Genomic DNA, 20,940 nt, shown 5'->3' on the forward strand with positions numbered 1-20,940 from the left:
TTTAAGTAGTCTCTACACCCAGCATGGGGCTCGAACTCACCACCCCCACCAAGATCAGGAGTCACATGCTCCACCAACTGAGCTATCCAGGCACCCCAGACTTTTTGTTTTTAAAGAGGAATCACACATTACATTATAAGTAGAGCTAAAATCCAGCTTCTTCATTCCCCTTCCCAGAGGTGTTGAGGACCCTGATCCTAACTTTGTTGAGTATCAGCTCTATGCATGTTTTTATACATTTACTATTTATGTATTGGTAACAGTCCTTATTGTATGTTTATTCTTTTTTAGTTTTCTTACAGTTTTTCCATTCCGTATTGTTGAGATTCAGTCATGTTGATACATACAATAATAATTATTAATAAGTAGTATTCCATTAAACTCTTTTACTACTTGTGTGTATCTCAAACAACTTACTTCTTAGTTTATTTCCCTACTTCAGCAAACTAGATGGTAACTTTTAGCTATTACATACTCTACTGCAGTAAATCTGTTTCTTCATGCAGATATGCAGATGTTGTTCTCAGAAATAGAATTTCATGATGGTTGGGAATTCACATTTTTCTGTCTAGCCAAGTATTTCCAAATTACCCTTCAAAAGCAGGCGTGCCAGGTTTTATTGCCGGCAGTGTATGAATTGCTGTTTCCCACATCTTACCAAAACTTGGTTTTTTCAGTCTGGGTTTGAAATAGCTTCCTAGTATTTGAACTGATACTAATATTTTAACCAAAATCAAACAAGGTATGGCGTATTTTTATGTATGCTTTGTCCACTTGGATTTCTCTTACATGAATTTTCTATTTATCGTTTAGTGGATTGTTCATTTTTTAACCTCTTTGTTGGAGTTCTGTTCTGTATTCTGATATTTAATCTTCAGTTATATGTGTTACAGTTATCTTCTACCAAACAGCGGCTTGCCTTTAACTTTATTAAATCTTTTGTTGTGTGTTGAAACTTAGCTAAAATGTTTTTCGTGTCTTATTTAAGGAATCCTTCTGTAGATACTTTTCTTTGTTTGGCTTTTCAGATTTAGGAATTCTAAAATTACGGAATTATATGATGAAGAAGAGAACTAATTTTGCTTTTTTCTATGTAAAGAACTGGCCATTTCAGTACTATTTATTGATTAGTTCAGTCTTTCCCCACGGATAATGGATGTCATCCCTTTTATATATCCAGTTCTAAGTTTGGGGGCCTTGTATTTTGTCTCACTGGCCTTTCTGTCTTTCTAGATTGCTTTAATTGTCAGGGTTTTACATTAAGTCTGTAGCACCATCATATTTTCTTTAGAATTTCTGTACTGTTGGCCTTCGTTTCCTTGTGAATTTTTAGATCTTTTCATCTGCTTCCATTAAAAACCCTGTAGGGAATTTGAGTTAGAATTTATTTGAATTTATACACATGTGAAAATTGCCATTTTAAAAAAAATTGTATCTCATTTATATAGGTCTTTATGTTTTCAGGTTTTATTATTTTTCTCAAAATCTTGTATGTATAATGTTAGCATTAGTTGGTATTGTGAATGGTGCTTTTTATAAAAATGAATATTTTCTACTTGTTGACACATACCAACACTTTTTGAGTTTTTGTATGCCAGTCTTGACAGTTTTGCTTAATTCTCTGCTTTAATAATTTGTGGTGTCTTTTGGATTTTCTTTGTAGATAATCTTTATTGTTTATATATGTCTTATGTTAAAGTAGAAAATAGTTCTCTCTCTCCTGAGAAATTTTTGTCCACTGAGAATATTTCTGTGTCTCCTCTGAAATTGCCGCAGGCTCAGGATACTGGAGCGCAGTTTCAACTAGTTAATTTGGGAAGTATCTATATGTGAAATTTTGTCCATGTGTGTCCTGTGATTGACAGACATACATATATACATACATAAAGTCTTGGGTTTTTCTTGTCACTAGAGTAGGCGACATAAGGGCCTTTAGGTGTTAAAATCCTCCCATTCCCATTGGGTATAAATGTTGCTGCTACTCTTAAATTTCACTGAGTTTATTTCCTTTTAGGAGACGCAGGTCAGAATGGAGATGGGCGGCAGACCGAGCAGCGATTGTCAGCCGCTGGAACTGGCTTCAGGCTCATGTTTCTGACTTGGAATATCGAATTCGGCAGCAAACAGACATTTACAAACAGATACGTGCTAATAAGGTAAGAGATACATGTCTGGTCTTTTTCAGCCCACCTAAAAATTAACCATTATCCTTTTTTCCCCATCCCTCAATAACTCTTAACTGTGTCAGAGAGAAGGGTTTAATATGATCTGATATAGTGGTTTAATTTGTTTAAAGGCCTGGTGTTGTTTAGAATAGTGCACACAACACTGTTTGAGTATAATGGTAAATTGAACATGTGTTTAGAACAAAACAGTTCCTGTATTTGGGCTAATAGGAAAAATAAGAAAGAGACTGTATAACGTAAGCCATTGATGTAACTCAGTATTTGTATATTTATGGAAAAGCAGTGATGACCGAGGATATCATCTTGCTTTTTTACTTAGATGCATTTCTGTTTTACCACTAAGGTTCCCTTGCTTTCTTAAGGAAAAATAAGATTTTTCCTGAAAGACTGTTCCAGTGAAATTAGACATTGGTGTTTGGGATTTTGGTTTTTCTGTGTCCTCTGATCTGCAGAGTCCTGATTCTTACCATAGAACTTCTATCTTTGATAGTGACACTGGATAGTGACTATTACTAATACTTAAAATTTTTATTTTTAAAAATCAACTTAGAAAAGAGTCCCTGGGGCGCCTGGGTGGCACAGCGGTTAAGCGTCTGCCTTCGGCTCAGGGTGTGATCCCGGCGTTCTGGGATCGAGCCCCACATCAGGCTCCTCCGCTAGGAGCCTGCTTCTTCCTCTCCCACTCCCCCTGCTTGTGTTCCCTCTCTCGCTGGCTGTCTCTATCTCTGTCAAAATAAATAAATAAAATCTTTAAAAAAGAAAAGAAAACAGTCCCTTACTCAGTGTGGGTTTGACTGAGGGATAAATGTGCATGGAAAAGACATCCATTTAGCAAATAGGTGAGTGCCTACCATGTACCAGGCACTGTTCTCTTTAGAGGGGTCAGTGGTAAATAAAAATCCTACTTTTGTGAAGCTTACATTCAAGATTTTTTTTCTATTAGCTAGCTGAAGAGTCTACTGCTCTTAAAAATAAGTGTTGCAACACTTTTTTTGTCCTGCCTTAGTGCTGGTCAAAGCCTTCAGAAAATTGCTATACTGTGTGGACTGTATACATTAAATTAATTAGTAGGCCAGAAGTTAAAGGATGACCAACTGACAAGATAAAATGACAAGAGTTTGAAGTTCTGCAGCCTCCCATATATGTCATCTAAGCTTTTATTCCAGAAATTCACTGGAGTGCTCTTCTTGTTTTTTGGGGGAAATATTTTTATTGGCTACATTCTATTACCTTTCTTGGCGACTATTTTAATTACCCCTTTATTAAAATTATAAAGCATATCATAATAAACATCTTTAGCTAAGTTGTATCATGAATACTTTTATGTTCTTGATGCATACTTCGGAGAAGTATTTTGGCAACAGCTTCGGTTTACAGTCTCACTAGCTGTGTGTGAGATTTTTTCCCCCTAAGATTTTATTTTTTAAGTAACCTGTACACCCAGTGTGGGGTTCAAACTCACAACCCAGAGATCAAGAGTCACATGCTCCACTGACTGAGCCAGCCAGGCACCCAGAGAAGATATTCTTACTTCACTTTTGGTTCCTGTTTTATTCTTTAGCTCATAACTCAGCAGTAATGACAGCAGTTTTGGGAAACTTTGAAAAGTCTTACGTATTTCTAAATATCTGGAAAGTGGTTATTCTGGAGTTTTATGCATAATTATTGACTCTTCAAGAATTTTATTATTCAGAACGTAATATATTAAATGCCAGGCTTGGGGTTGATAATCTTTTGTTCTAGTCCTGTCTTTGCTACCATATAGCTGTATAAGCTTGGGAAGAAAAGTCACTGAACCTTTCTGAGCCTCTGTTTTCATGGTCTGTAAAATAAGGCATTCAAGATAATATATTTTCTTGGTCTGCAGTCTGAATAATGTCTGTTACAAAATTGTGATAGGAAGAATAAAAGTTGAATGAGAATCCTAATAAGTAATATGTTGAAAATCGACAACTTTATTAAATATTTATATTTCTACAGTGTCTGTTTAAAACAAATGTTTTAGTTTCTTGGGGCTGCCATAACAGCACAAATTGAGCGGTAAGCTTAAAACAACAGGAATTTATTTTCTCATAGTTCTGGAGGCTAGAATTCTACAATCAAGGTATAGGGAAGGCCACACTCCCTTTGAAGATTCTAGGGAAGAATCTTTCCTTCCTTCTTCTAAGCTTCTGGTGGTTGCTGGTAGTCCTTGGTGTTTCTCCGTTTAAAGCAGCATCACTCCAATTAAATGCCAGGCTTGGGGTTGTCTGTCCTCATTTGGCCATCTTGTCTCTGTGTGTCTGTGCCCACATTTCCCTCCTAAAAGAACACCAGTCATATTGGGATTTAGGGCCCACAGTAGGGCTCATTTTAACCCAGTTACATCTGCAAAGACCCTAATTTCAAATAAGGATAACATTTATAGGTTTTAGGTTGCATAAATTTTGGAGGGATACTGTTCAAGCCTGTATAACATATAAGCAATAAAATTTACCCCGAAGATAAATTAACATGCGTCTGGTCTCATATCACTATAATAATAGAAGTCTTTGAACATTCACTATGTGCCAGGCACTGTGCTAAGCGTTTTACTATTTACACATGTAAAGGTAAACCTGTGGAGGGTAAGAGAAGTAAGCAGTTTGTTCATGGTCAAGTAAACATGTGAGCACAGAGCTGAGGTACAAGCATTTGACTGTTGCTCAAGTTAGTTGCTTCTAAGAGCTTGCATACTGTTTGAATCATTAAAATGGGAGGTTTTTAACTGCCTGTGTTTTGGTAAAGTGGATTGATGTTCCCATTTCCCATCCTGCTCCAAGATCTGTTAGGATTGCCTGGGTAGTACAGGCCTTTTCATGAGATGAATCTAGGTTTGGTAGTCAACTGTAGAGTTATAATTTGTCTTAGGTGGGGGAATTAGAGGGTGAAGCTTTTTCTTTTTAAGGATTTCCTCTTTAACATGTTAACCTTAATTTTCTTAAAGTGACATATTTAAAAAGAAGAAAGAAAGAAAGAAAAGAAAAGAAAATGAATTTGGGAACTACCACTAGTTGATTACCAGTTTCTTTTCTGTCACAAATAAAGTATTAACTTCTAGGTTGAGAGAATCTTGAGAGTTTCTTTTGGGAGTAGTGATTCCTATTGCTTTCTGGAGAAAGGATACAGTGTTTAAGAACTCCTCTGTGCACTGCTCCTTACTATTTTAATTTTCATATTCAGTGAGCTTTTTTTTTTTTTAAAGATGCTCCCTTGCCTTATAGAATGAGAAAGGAAAACTATGTACCTGGAGTGTGTACACAGACAGGTATGTTTATGTATATTTAATCACAGAGCAAATCTTACTCCTTACAAGTTTGTAAGAGGCAGAGCTAAATTTGAACTCAGAGCCATTTATCTAATTCCAAAGCATTTTTTTTTTATCTAACACTGCTGTTCTGTCGTCTTCCTTATATGTCTCGAGCATATTTATTGAAATTTCATACCTGTTAAATAAAACTGAGGGGGAAAGCACAGGGACCAGGTGGGTTCTGTTGCTAAAGGAGACTTCTTAACACAGCCTTCAACATTCTAATGTTTAATACAAAACATAACCGTTTTTCTTTTATCTCTTCTGAGTGATCTGTGAGATTACACAGCAGTTGCTAACTAAGGATGGACATGTTATTGGGAGTGAGAGGCAGAAGAGCATTGAAGTTTCTGGATAGAAAAGGAGCTGAATGGAATAATAGAAGCATAGAAATACACCTTTGTTTTTAAGAATGATATAAAGCAGTTGACATTCCCATCTTACAGGGTTATATAAGGCATTGTGGATAGCTATGTCTTGTCTCGGTAACCCGGGATGGTTCCTGTGGAACTGATCTTCAGTGAAATCACTGATTTATCTTAAGATGGGTAAGGAAGATTGACGTACTCAGAATGAAAAGGGGAGGGAGTATGTGAATTGCATCTTAATTCTGTATTATAAATTAAGAGGTGATGTTTTTTAATCTTGTACTCCATATATTATACGAAATTGGTGAAATAGAAACAATTAAGTCTAAAACTTTTTTCTATTTTTTCCTTTTTGCTTTCTTTCTTTTGCCCTGTTTTGTAATCAGGCTTCCTTCTACCAATTCTTCCTTTTTCAATTTTGGTTCATATTATTTTTTTCTTCCTTTTTTTTGACTTCTATAGGACAGCTTTGTGTTTCCACAGAGGAATAATTTATAAGGATATATTATGACTGCATGCAACTATGACCCATCTCAATTCCTTGGATCCTTGTGTAGGAGTTTTCTAGACCTGGGGGACTACGCATGATCCTGGTTTTGACTTGAGCAGTGGTGAAGGATGGGGAGACTCTCCCAGTCTTTGTATCTTGGCCTCTGCTGGTTTGCTGTCTTAAGTATTTCTAAATATAGAAATAGAGTGCAGTAATAGCCCCGAGATGCCCACTCCCACTTAATCCTCACACTGTCCTTTCTTCTTTAGCATTTTACACCTTCAAATGTACTACATAAAATTTGTTTATTCATCTTGTTTATTATCTGTCTTCCCCAATATTGGAATGTAAGCACTTTCAGGAATGGGTTTGGATGGGGATACAGGGGGGTGGAAGACTATGTCTCTCCTGTATGATGGCTTGAGTTGAATGAATGAAAGAACAAGAGTAGTTTGACTCAGTCTTTAGGCCTAGGTCTGCAGTTGATTGGCCTGTTGACATGACCTTCAGCCTCCATCCTCTCTGGGTCTATAAAATGATGGGGAATAAATGGTCCCTACCAGGTCTTATAAATCTCAGGAGAGTGTCCTTGTTGTCTTTCAGAGAGGTGTTTATTTTAAGAAATTATTCAGTGGTTTAAGGAAAAAGTTCTCTCTCTCTGGAAAATAATGGCTATTATATCCTGAGTTACCTTCTCACCTAAAAAAAAAATGAGGGAGTAACTTTATACCTGGTAATTGGATTATTTAGGCTTCTGGCTATAATTAATATAAACTTAATATTCCTGTTCAGGGAAAATAAGTTTTAACCTAAAACTCAAGAAACAATTGTTACACATTTCCTTTCTTGATGTATGATTCTGCTAGGGAATATGGGGGATTGAAATATATTTGTATTTTGTCTAACTCTTTAAGGGGCTTAACATTAGTTAATAAAATAAACAAATTGAGGCAATAGTAAATAAATTGGCCCAAGGTTTTGCTCTGGAAATGAGAATCAGATACACAGAATGTAGGATGTAATTCCAGTGCTTTAGGAACTCTGGTAATGTAGATAAAACAAGTAGGGTTCAGTTAACCAAGGGAGGAGATGGGACTTGGATTTGACAAGCTCTTTGAAAGGATGAATGACATTTTGGATAAATGTATTTTTAAAGGGTAGAATCAGGGGGCGCCTGGGTGGCGCAGTCATTAAGCGTCTGCCTTTGGCTCAGGGCATGATCCCGGCGTTATGGGATTGAGCCCCACATCAGGCTCCTCCGCTAGGAGCCTGCTTCTTCCTCTCCCACTCCCCCTGCTTGTGTTCCCTCTCTCGCTGGCTGTCTCTCTCTGTCAAATGAATAAATAAAATCTTAAAAAAAAAATGGTAGAATCAATATAAACAAAGGACATAAGAGCAGGTAGTATTGTAACCTTTAATTGCCTTTATTTACCTAGTAACTATATTGTAATAACCCCCCTCTCAGTGGCAGCAACCTCATATACATGCAGATATTTTCTAGGAGATAATGGGACCGGTGTAACTAACTAGGGCTCTTAAGCAGGGAAGATGTTGAATGCACTATTTTAAGAGAATAGTGTGCAGGATAACTGGTTTTTGCGAATAGTTTTTACTTTGACATGGTTAAGTTTATGAAGTCTGTTTTATGGTGTGATTGAGAGAAGAAAATATTTTGCAGCAGTTCTTTTAGCCAGAGAAATTTCAGTTAGAAAGCTAGGGCAAATGTTTCTTAATGGTCTTTCTTCCCTTTCTGAGGAGTTTCCACTTCATTTTCTACATAGGCTAGTCATAGTCTTACTCTGGGATATGTAAGTGTTGTTTCTCTTTTTTGGAGGTGTTGGGGGGGGTTGTTGTAAATGTGTTTTTTTCTTCATTTTTTGGGGGGGAACAGGTAGATTTCCATTGCTCGTTCTTAATACCATCCCTCCCCCTTCTCCATTTCATCTCTTTGCATCCCCTATTTCATAGAGATTTTTGAGTTAGAAAGGACCCCAGGAATGGATCATGTGGTTCACTGGCTTACAAGAGTCTGTATCAGAATGGCTAGGGAGCTCAAGTTGATACGGTCAAAATCTTTAGGTCCTGAAATCTGTATTTTATTTTATTTTATTTTTTAAAGATTTTATTTATTTATTCGACAGAGACAGCCAGCGAGAGAGGGAACACAGCAGGGGGAGCGGGAGAGGAAGAAGCAGGCTCACAGTGGAGGAGCCTGACGTGGGGCTCGATCCCAGAACGCCGGGATCACGCCCTGAGCCGAAGGCAGACGCTTAACCGCTGTGCCACCCAGGCGCCCCTGAAATCTGTATTTTAGGATGTTCACTGCGGGATTCGATGCTGAGTCAAGACTGATCAAGTCTAGGGGCGCCTGGGTGGCACAGCGGTTAAGCGTCTGCCTTCGGCTCAGGGCGTGACGGGATTGAGCCCCTCGTCAGGCTCTTCAGCTATGAGCCTGCTTCTTGCTCTCCCACTCCCCCTGCTTGTGTTCCCCCTCTCGCTGGCTGTCTCTGTCTCTGTCAAATAAATAAATAAAATCTTTAAAAAAAAAAAAAAAAGACTGATCAAGTCTAATATGTTTAAATTTAGAGGTTGCCTTAGGACTTACCAGTGGAGCTTTTAAAAAAAATGTAGAATACCCAGCCCTAACCCCAGGGACTCAGAGTAGATTTGATGTTGAAGCTGGGCAGGTATAGCTTGGTAAGCTTCCCCAGGTGATTCTAATACAAAATTACCATTAAGAGAGTCCTATCAGGCAGATCTCCTTATTTTCTAGATCAGAAAAGGAGAATCAAAGACACACAGAAAGCCCTGGTTACTTTCATCCCAGTCTTTCTGTTACACAGTGTCAGAACTAGGTTTTGGTTACCTCTGAGTTCATGGTGAGATTCGTGTGTGTGGCATTTTGTTTGTTCTACACTGTAAGACGCTGTAAGCTCACTTCTGTCTTTACCAGGCTGGGTCCTTGCTGACTGGATAGGATTTGTGGAATCGTTTTTTAAGTTTCTTTTTGCATTTTTTTATTTCCTGGGATGAATGTGAGATCTGATTTTGAAATTGTGAAGCAGGAACCTAATCTGGAGTGTTATTTCTGCTTATGAGAAACAGGTGCCTTTGGAACAGTTTTGTTTAAGTTCTTGGTTTGTGATATATTGTAGGGACTAGACTTTTCCACCTTTGTTCCATGTAGTAGTTTTGGTTGCTCAAATGCAGTTGGCTTGTCATGTATATTTGTAGCACTTAAGGTGATCTTTAAGCCACATCTGTGATCAAGTTACCTAGAAAAACTGCATTGCTGCTGTTATTACGGTATAGTTTCGGTAATAATACAGTTTAAAGTACCATACTCCGCTAAAGAGTCCAGATTAAAAGATGCTAACGGTAACAAGCTTATGTAGGTCACAGCATTCAAGTGGGAAAAGGGGGAAGCTTGGGTCTGATTTAGGCATTACTCTTTGCTGCTGCTAGGCTTTGTGTTGAAATAACTCTTGGGAAAAGCAAAGATGTATTTTTGTTTCAGAACCATAGGAAAAGGGAAAAGGGCTTTGGTAAACCAGTCGCCTACCCCTAACTCTTGTGCTGTTAACTCTTAAATTAAATTTGTGACTTATGATACGACTCACTTATGCTGCTTTTCTCTCTGTCTTGCAGGGGCTGATAGTTCTTGGAGAGGCACCTCCCCCGGAGCATACAACAACAGACTTATTTCTTCCACTTAGTTCTGAAGTGAAGACAGATCATGGGAATGATAAATTGGTAAGTATAAAAGGCAGAAAAGGGGGAATAAATGAGAATTCGGGGGTTGCATCAGTACACAGTTTATTCTGTATAACAAGGATCCTGGCTTTGGCTGAAGGAAGGGGACTATATCCCCTTTTATCACTTTTGGCATTTCAAGGCCTGAATTCCTGAATAGAGTGGCACAGGGCTCCTCCTGCAGCTGTGTAGTTGACCTTGATTTTAAAAGCAGCTCCTAACTCAACACAGCCAGAGCAAGTGTGGCATTGTGGAGTATTACTGAGAATCAGGAGACCGTGGGGCTTGGATATTTTGACAAGAAAGACAGCCTTCCTGGGCCACTACAAAATGAAAAGGTTGGACTAGAGGTTTCACTCACAGAGATGTTGAAAGAGCTCTCTCTCAGTTACCCCGTTTAATTCTGTAATGAGCGTAAAGCTGTCATTTTCTATGATCTTCCATATCCTTAGAGCCTAGCCCACATCTTCCTCTTCCATGATTCCTTTTCTTTCTCTGTTTCTCTCAAAACCCAAATTTCTTTAACTTCTGAATCCCAAGAGCACTTTTTTGTTTCACTTCCCCCCCCAGCAGCTCATTAGCTTTTATGAATATTAACATTTCTTGATTTAAGTAATTTGTTATAAATTCCAGGGGAGGCTAGAGTGCTGGATCTTTAAATCCTGCATTAAACCAGCTACTCTCATTGCATTGGCAAATCAACAAAGCTTGTTATCCTTTATTATTATCATTTTAAGCAGGAATTCACGTGATATGCTGGAAACTAACTTTTCTAATGAGAGAACTTAAAGCCAGGGATAAATGTGAGGACATTAAGAAATTAATGTGGTTTTTTTTTTTTTAAGATTTTATCTATTTATTGACAGAGCACAAGTAGGCAGAGCAGCAGGCAGAGGGAGAGGGAGAAGCAGTCTCCCCACTGAGCAGGAAACCTAATGCAGGACTCGATCCCAGGCCTCTGGGATCATGACCTGAGCCGAAGGCGGACACTTAACCGACTGAGCCACCCAGGTGTCCCAAGATTAATGGTTCTTAACTGGAAAAGGGTTTAAAATAAATTAAAGAGTAGAATGCCAGATTTTTGCTAGTATTAAGTCCATAGTGTAAGTTCATTATATGCTATCTATAGAATTATTTTTTACAAATGATTTGTGAACTGTTTTAGTGATTGCTCTAGCCAAGAAAAAAAGTTGTAAGTCTGAGAGAAAACACGGGTAAGGTCAGCTGGTGCTTGGTGGTATGAGGTACAGGAAATGTGAGATTTGAGGCAAACATGATTGGGAGTGAATTTTGTAAAGATATTTATATATTTGTATATTTAGGATTTCCAAAGATTTTTGGACAATCTCTTGTAGTCAAGTTTTTCTCACCTCAATGTTTATGAAGGATAGGACATGACAGTGTCTCATTGTGTTTCTGATTCTCATTGTTGTATTTACACATGTTCACATATGTGCATGTGTGTGCACCCCTTAGAGATTTGTCCCTTTTCCTTCCCACCATTTACTTGCATGAGTATGCTTAGTATTAGATCATATGGTTCTTGAAAGTCAAGATCATTTTCCTCATGCTTAATATGTCAGCTGCCAAGCAGAGTTTTTCACTGTAGGTTTGTAATACATTGTAGGGACTGGACTGTTCACCTTTGTTTCATGTAGTAGTTTTGGTTGCTCAAATACAGTTGGCTTACTTAGAGTTATATTTGTAGCACTTAAGGTAATCCTTAAGCTACATCTTTAATTTGCCTCTTTGTTACCCAGATTCTTTTCTGAAAAGTGATATATACCTTGTCTTCAATTTTGTTTTAAAAAATCTTAAGTCACACTTGACACAGGGGCAGCTGTAAATTTTCATACTCACATTTAACCACCCTATTTTTCGTTTCTATTTTGCTTATTAATTTTTTTCCATAATGGAAGTATTTATTGCCCCCCCCCTTTTTTATTCCTCCCTTTCAAAAAACATTTTTGAAGACTTGTGGTTTAAGAATAATTATGTCAGAGGTGTTTCTTTTGTGCTATGTTGTTCATTTTTGTATTTTTGTTTCTGAAACTCAATAAAGGCCGAAGAGGATTTTTTTTTTTTTTTTAACTATTAAGATACAGTTTCAAGAAGTTAAACACAATTTTCAAGGAAATAACATGACTTACTGATTAAGGTGAGAATGATGAGTGCTGGAATGAGGTTGCTCAGTAGCCTCCAAAACTTAAAATATCCTATGAGAATAATAAAGCCATTACCTTTGCAGTTATGTTTTCAACTAGACACAGATCAGTTTTAAGTCCTCAGTGTTCTAAAAATAAACATCCAACTTGAGGCATCTGAGCCCTAATCAGGTATAAATAGTAAGTAAAACAAAGTTAAGTAATTTATTGAGAGTTATATGACCCTAGGAGGGCTTGTTTAGATGATGTTCAAGTGTTACACTGAAAGGACACATAATCATCTTTTTGCCTTATTTACAAACTGAATGAGTGTTTCTTGACTGAACCAATATATATCTGCTATGGTTATGAGCACAGTAGAGATATTGCGGAAACTGAATTATTTTGGAGACTGAATGCATGGGTGAGCCTTTTTAGAGCCATAGAGACAAGCAGGAAATGTTCCCTGAGACAGAGTGGGTTTTTATGCCACAGAGTAGTTCGGGAGAAGAAGGGAGAAACTCCTAATAAAATGCCCCTTTAAAAAACAAACAAGCTTCGGTCTGACTTACAACTCAAAGGCAGTTTGAAAGGGTAGAATACATGGAGGAGAGAAACTAAGGGCTTTGCAGGTGCTGATAAAGTCAACTGCTGCACGAATAAATTCTGATATGAAATTAAAAAACCTTCTGAACAAAAAGGGTGTGTTCCTCGAAAGAGGAAGTGTATAAAGCTGTTGAGAACTGTTCTCCCATGTTCTAAAACATGTCCTTTCCTTCTTTCTCCTCCCACTTCCCTCTCCTGAATAAATAGTAGTCTCCTTTTCCCCAATTACGAATAAATGAGTGAAAAGAGCTAACTTGGAACCTATATGCCTATTAGTAGGTAGGAAAAATGCATTTTAAAATTACCAGAGAAAGTCAAAATTTCAGACAGAAAACACTCTCAGAGATGAGGGCCTCCTCAGTCCATTTGGTACAGGGTTTTTAGAACTCGACTAGAGAGTCCCAATCTCATCGGCTTCCATATTGTCAGAGGTTGGAGGTCACCCTTGCCAAGTAGCTAGAAATTGAGGGAAGGAATAATGGCAAAGAGGGAGTCATGAGGGTGGAGGGCTTAGTCCCGAAATCTATGTAAATCCCTCTGCGATCTTTCAGCTAATCGAACCCCTGAACTTCACATGTTCAGTGAGTTTTGATAGAGCCTAGTAGAAAGCAACATGTGGTAGGCTGAAAGAGCTGAGCAGAGAATGTAGTCACTGCCCCAGAATTGTGGAGTTTGAATTCTACCGTGACTTGGTAAAATACCTTGGGTCTGGGCCTTAAATTGAAACCAAGGAAGGCTCATGCTTTAGGATTTAAAGACTTTCCCAGGACTAAGGGACTCACCATAGGATTAAGGAAAAATCCAAAATAGGCTCTAATATGTTTCTGTGAAGGCATGAAACTACAAAATCAAGGTCCATGTGGTTTCTAACCAAATAGAAATTTGCCTACTAGAGCAAAAATCAACATGCTTTTAGGAAAATTAATTGAATCCAGAGTTTGTAACATATCATATACAATATATTACACAATAACAATTTATTAGACCTGTCGGTAAACAGAAAAATGTCTTCCTTAGTCATGAGAAAAAAACAGTAGAAACTGATCCTGAAATGGCCTAGATTAGGATTAGGAAATAAGAATTTAAAAGCATCTAATAAAAATAATGTTTGAAGATTTAAAGAAGATAGTAAACATGGGGGAATCTCAGCAGAGAGATGAAAACTAGAAAAAGAATCATATGGAACTTGTGGAACACAAAATGGAGAATTGAAAAGTACAATATCAGAATAAAAAGTGTACTGGCATACTAAACAGCAGGTTGAAAACTTACAGAAGAGAAAGAATCATGGGGCACCTGGGTGGCTTATTCGGTTAAGCATCTGACTCTTGATTTTGACTCAGGTCATGATCTCCTCAGGGTTGCGAGACTGAGCCCCACATTGGGCTCCACGCTCTACACAATCTACTTGTCCCTCTCCCTCTGCCCATTCCCCTGTGCGTGTGTTCTCTCACTCCTCCATGGCCAGTATCCCCCACCAAAGTGGTACATTTGTTGCAACTGATGAGTCTACACTGACATATCACAACCACCCAAGGTCCATGGTTTACATTACAGTTCACTCTCGGTGTTCACATTCTTTGGGTTTGGATTTGTATTTGATTTTGAAGCACTTAACCCAGTGCATACAATGTATGACTTTGTAAAAGTCTGTATGAATTTCCATGACACATCACCCCTCAAGGGTCTTAGGTAAGAGTGGCTCTATTTCTGTACCCCTTTAGAATGGTTGATAATTAACTACCGAAGAATTAGAATATGTTTTTAACAGCGTTTGGTCCATGATAAACATTTGGTAAAAGCTTATTGTTCCAGACTGTGCCGTGTGTCTAGGAAACACCTATTAGCAGAACCAGGTATCTTCCCTTGAGAGCTTCATAGTCTTTCAACAGGCATGTAACAGGGGAATAAAGAGGGGAAGAATTCTCACTTCTAAGGGAGGTCAGGGAAGGTAGTGTAATAAGGAAGGATGTACTTGAGCTGAGTCCTTATGGACTTGCTGAAGATTGAGAACGAGTTCGACGGGGAGGGTACTGTATGTATGATGTGAAAGGCTTGAGAGAGCCTGGCTTTGTGGAGGAACTACAGATACTTTTCTTTGATGGAGTGTTGGATGATTGGGCCAATTCGTAATGGACTTTCCATTTATCTTAATGAGCTTATTATATACTTCATCCTGTAAGGTGACAGGCAGCTGTAGACTGATCACAAGATTTGTGTATGAAGGAAATTTGCTTTACTCAAAAATACTAGGTAAACTTTTCTTCATTTTTTTAAAACTTTCAAAAAATGACTTTAAACTTACAGAAGTTACAAAAGTAGCACATGGAGGCCCCATGCACCCTTCACGTGGCTTCCTGTAGTATGGTTAACTTGCGTAATCATTGTACACCAATCCAGGAATTAACATTGATACAGTACTATTCACATTTTATTCAAATTTCCCTTATTTTCTCTCTGATTTTTTGGGGGGATAGGGGTCCAAAAATCCCACACTGCATTTAATTGTCCTATCTCTTTAAATCTCTTCCAATATGTGATGATTCCTCCTCTTTGTTGTCTTTCATAGCTTTAATACAAAAATACTGGTCTGTTATTTTGTATAATGTTCCTCCCAATTGGAGTCTCTTGATGTTTTATCATAAATAGAGGTTATGCATTTAGCTTAGTAATACCACAGAAGTGATACTGTGCCCTTCTCAGTGCACCATACTGGGGATACATGATGTTGGTGGTGATAGCTTCTTTCACTTGGTTAAGGTGGTGCCTGCCAGCCTTCCCCACTGTAAAGTTAGTATTTTTCCCTTTTAATGAATGTCTGTCTCATGAGGAGATACTATGTAATATTTTGTTGCTCATTATAGTTTAATCCACGATTTTGGGGCACCTGGGTGGCTCAGTCGTTAAGCGTCTGCCTTCGGCTCAGGGCGTGATCCCAGCGTTCTGGGATCGAGCCCCACATCAGGCTCCTCCACTGGGAGCCTGCTTCTTCCTCTCCCACTCCCGCTGCTTGTGTTCCCTCTCTCGCTGGCTGTCTCTCTCTGTCAAATAAATAAATAAAATCTTTAAAAAAAAATCCACAATTTTATCATCTACTAGTGGCTTTTGCCTGCAACAGTTTTACTGTGGTATTTACTGAATGGTGATTTTCTGTTTTCTGCATCTGTTAGTTGGAATCCTGTTAGGAAAAGCTGTCTTTTCTCTTTTATTTATGTATTTATTCAGTCATTCACTTGTTATATCAGAATGGATTCATGGATATTTTATTTTATGGATTATAATCTGTTACTGTTACTATACATTCAGTTGCTCCACTTGTTGAGGCAACTTTTTGGTATTGGGCCTCTTTATCTTGGTTCCTGTGTCTTTTCGGCATGTTCCCCTCAGTTAGTATTTACTTTTAGGCACCAAAAGATGTTCCAAGCTCATCTTGTATTTTACCTGCTGCAGCCCTGTTTCCTTTTATTGGGCAACAGAGTTCAGAAACCAAGATCTGGTACTGGTTGTGCTCATTGCTGCTTGGCAGCGTTGCTTCTAGGACTTCTCAACAGACAAAGCTGGGAAACATACGTGTGCTAAAGCATACATATACATACATACATACATACATATATGGATATGTATTAAAAACTGTAAGTTCATATTGATACCAGTCCAACACCACAGCCTTCCTCCTTCCTAATTGATACTCATTTTTACTACATAAAGTAGTTTCATAATTGCCAACTCATACCCCTGTGAGAAATGTATTTACTAACCAGAGGACAGTATTATGTACAATATCTTTGCCCTATAACATGCAGTCAAAATACTATTTTCTGAAGTTATACTTCGGTTAGGTTATTTTTCTCATCCTTTCAGTGTGATATGTAATTGTTTCATAATACAGTTAGGTTCTTTTCTTACTGTGATATTCCACTTTCTCTCTCCCACACACACCAGTTGATCTTTATTATTATTATTATTTTTTAAGATTTTATTTATTTGAGGGGGAGAGAGCACAAGCTGGGAGGAGGGAGAGGGAGAAGCAGACTCCCTGCTGAGCGGGGAGCCCAGTATAGGGCTCGATCCCAACTGACTGAGCCACCCAGGCACCCCTTTATTATTTTCTTGAGTATGTGAAGCATTACTACATTTCTAAGAGTCAGAGCTATACAGAAGACTATTGTTCCCTCTTCCCATTTTCCCTTCTTTCTATCTTGTTCACCCCTTCTGTAGGTGGCCATTTCCATAAGTTTTTGGATTAGCTTTCCTATATTTCTTTTGCACAAATGAGCAAGCGACATGTATATTTTCTTATATCCCTTTTTTTCTTCCAGGAAAGGTAATCACTGGGTAAATATTTTTTAAAGGACTAGATTTGAAATTGAGGTTTGTATAACAAAATATTGCTTCTGTGGCTTTTGACAGATGACTTCATTATTTGCATTTGTTTCTATTTGTAAAATAAGCCTCGTTTCTTTTACCCTTTCCTTACTTTGTGAAGTGATGGTGATAACAAGTCAGAGGATAAATGCTTTCTCAGAAGAAAGGCATGCTAAAAATGTAAGCTCTTGCCTTTTCTTTTTAAACAGTCCAAACTATAATCTACCATTGGTTAAGCAGAAACAACTTTTTTTTTTTTTTTTTTTTTTTTTTTTTTTAAGTTTTGCAATCACCAGGCACAATGAATAGTGCATTGGCCCAACAAGGATTTTGAGATAGAGAGTAGAGTGATAGATACTGGCTGAGGAATATTTGATTGACCATATTAAAAAAAAAAAAGACTAATTAGGACTTAAAACAGGAATGTAGGGGCGCCTGGGTGGCACAGCGGTTAAGCGTCTGCCTTCGGCTCAGGGCGTGATCCTGGCGATCCGGGATCGAGCCCCACATCAGGCTCCTCTGCTATGAGCCTGCTTCTTCCTCTCCCACTTCCCCTGCTTGTGTTCCCTCTCTCGCTGGCTGTCTCTCTCTCTGTCGAATAAATAAATAAAATCTTTAAAAAAAAATAAAATAAAATAAAACAGGAATGTGGATAAATAAGTTTAACAAGAATTTAGGACTGTTTTTAGCAGTTACTGTATTTCTCTAGATTCTTGATGCGTGTTTTCAATGGTATTGGTAAATATAAATCTTAGGTGAGGTAGCCTTTGGACTTGTATGTAACAGCATCATGCTGATTGAAATTTTTCAACATAAATAATTCAGGGGCGCTTAGCTGGCTCCAGTCAGAGGAACATGCGACTCTTGATCTCGGGGTCATGAGTTTGAGCCCCATGTTGAATGTAGAGATTACATACATACATATTTTAAAAATTCAAAATTACTTTTACATAATTGTATAGTTTTTTTTTTTTTTTTAAGATTTATCTATTTGAGAGAGAGATCGTGCGTGCACGGGGGCGGAGGGCAGAGGGAGAGAAGCAGACTCCCTGCTGAGTGTGGAGCCCATCATAGACCTCGACCCCACAAACCCGAGATCATGACCTGAGCTGAAACCACAAGTCTGTTGGATAACTGAATGCGCCTGTATAGATTTTCTTTTAACCTCAGTATAGAGACAGGAAAGTGAGGCACATATAGTCCCATTTTATAAATGCAGAAATGGAAACTTAGGTAAGTATCTTGATGGAAGTGGAATTTTCAGAAGGTTCCACTCTCAATTTAGTACAATTTCCCGGCCATGATGCTAGTTCGTGGAAATGACTGGTAACACTGTTTATGGGCCAGTGATATTTTGGTGATTTTAAGCAAGACTATGTTGAGTATCATTGAGATGAGCTTGAAACAGAAAATAATTGATATAAAGCCAAAAAGTAATTTATTTTGAACCATGAATAAAAGTTGAATTCTTTAGTTAGCTTTTTCTTTCCTTTTTGATAACATTGGTCAGAAAACCAGTAAGTAACCAAAATGGAACTGTTCAGTTTTCTAAACAAATGTGTTGCACTTAAAAAATTGCTATTTCAAGCGGCTCTGAGTTGGCATTAATTGAATAAAGATACACATAGATTGTGCAGATTATGCATTTTTAAGTGTGTGCCTTTGATATTTATCCTTTTACTTTCTCTACTTTTTGGCAGAATAAGTTGAGGGTGCATGGATTCTTAGACCCCAAGAAAATCTACCCCCATAAGACCTTAATTTAACTTAACTTTTCTCTAAAGGCTCATTGTCATACTTAATTGGTCTGGCCAAAAGGGTGGAGTGATGAATCAGACAGATGGCTGCTTTATATGAATAACAAATTTGAATCTCATTGCTGTGTTTTATTCCATATATCTAGTCCCTTCAGTCAGGAAAGAAATCACTTCAGCAACCCTCTTGCTACTTTTAACTCTAAGATCACCCCAAAAGGTAATACCCTGAGTCTCTGCTTTTGGGAAAAGGGGAATTAACAGAAATTCTCTACACCTCTTTGTCTGCTCTTTTTCTTTCTGGCTGTGGGATGCATGTACCCTCAGAGTGTATCTGAATACCACATACAATTCAAGAGAAGCTCAATAATAAATCCTGCTTTCTGGACAGGAGAGCCTTAGAGTCTTTGATCCTTTTTACAGTTTCCCATTGGAAGACCATATCTGAGTCATGCATTTGTTTCCTGAGAATACTAATGGTGTAAACCACCGCAGTAGTGATGATTGAGCTTGAGTTAGTATGTGGGTTTAACATATGTGAAGCATTTATTCAGGTATCTCTACTCTCTCTCTTTGCACCCTTTTGGACCACAGGATAGGAAGTGTTTGCTTTTTCTTAACAGTGAATGCATATAAGTAGCTTTAAGTAAAATTATATGTGTTGTGAGTTGTGTTTTTCTTTGTCCAGATGGAACACTGTTAGAGGATTGGGGTTAATATTTTAAGCTCTTTACTTTTGAGAATGCGTGATGAACGTAATTGCCCCGATGCCCTGCTTTTGGGTCTCAGTGTGATTATAGGATATCCCACTGTCCTCTGGTTAATGAGTGCCTCCTGGTATGGTTGGGACTAGAAGCTAGGCACATTCCCTCTGAGGTTCATGCTCTTGATTGCCTGCTATATGCTGTTTTAGCTTTGACAGACATTTCTGTGCTAAATAATGTTTTCCCTGTTGCTTTCAGTTTTAATTTGGGGGCTGAATTGCCCCCAGAAAGTTTTAAGTTCTTCTAAGAAAATCAGTAAAATTCACATTGAATATTAATGGTATTTAAATATATATTTCTGTAGGTATGATAAACAAGAAAGGATGTTAGCAGTAGTTGTCTGTAGGCCGTGAGATTACTGATGTTTTGTGCTTTTTCTTCAGACTTTTTGTATATAAGGTTTTCCGAAATAAGATTTTGTTAAAGAATGGCACCATTTTGTCTTGATAGGTGTTCTTACAGTTAATTCTCCCATAATCCCTACAAAATAAACTTTAATCAAATGTGGATTCAACCTGTTACTTTTATGTGACACCTTGTAAAACAGGTAGATACATAGATCATATCTCTGCCATAATTTAATGTTAAATGCTTTTATTTTAAGTGAATGTAAAATTGATTGAAGTTCTTAAGATGACTAAACCAGCAAAAAGTGCATAGTCACAGAAATTTCATGTTGAAAGGAAACGTTTTCATCTGAACCAGAACTTCTGTTATCTTAGGAAAGCTGTGACATCCCCAGAGTCACACACGTGACTGCACGCCGACCTGCATATTGAGTTCTTCTGATTATCTAACCCTTTGTCATACCTAATGTTTGTGTGGGTTTTTTGAGGTTCCCCTGCATAGTAAATCTTCATGAGCATTCAGGAGGATATTTGGGATTATCTATTTTTTTAATGTAAAAATATTATCTAAAAAAATTTGTCTCTAACACTATTTTTGTCCTGTCATTGTCTGTGTATGTACATTTATAGTCATCACAGTTGTATTAAAAATATTTTGAATTTAATCTTTTTCCAGAATCATTTCTCCATAAAAGACTTCTGGGTTTTTTTTGTTTGTTTGTTTTTAAGATTTTATTCATTTATTTGACAGAGATAGAGACAGCCAGTGAGAGAGGAACACAAGCAGGGGGAGTGGGAGAGGAAGAAGCAGGCTCATAGCGGAGGAGCCTGATGT

The 20,940-nt window shown here is 37.8% G+C and overlaps 1 protein-coding gene across 2 annotated transcripts in view; it reads left to right on the forward strand.

Annotated features, from left to right (window-relative positions):
- The window catches only part of KANSL1 (KAT8 regulatory NSL complex subunit 1), a 177,064-nt gene that overhangs the window by 121,407 nt on the left and 34,717 nt on the right, over positions 1-20,940 (forward strand). For both annotated transcript variants that reach the window (XM_040640439.1, XM_008693573.2), the window contains 2 exons: positions 2,015-2,156; positions 10,021-10,125. In XM_040640439.1, coding sequence (XP_040496373.1) covers positions 2,015-2,156; positions 10,021-10,125 — 247 coding nt within the window. The remainder of the gene's footprint in view (positions 1-2,014; positions 2,157-10,020; positions 10,126-20,940) is intronic.

Source organism: Ursus maritimus, unplaced genomic scaffold, assembly GCF_017311325.1.
Source record: "Ursus maritimus isolate PB19 unplaced genomic scaffold, ASM1731132v1 scaffold_24, whole genome shotgun sequence".
Taxonomy (NCBI): Eukaryota; Metazoa; Chordata; class Mammalia; order Carnivora; family Ursidae; genus Ursus; species Ursus maritimus.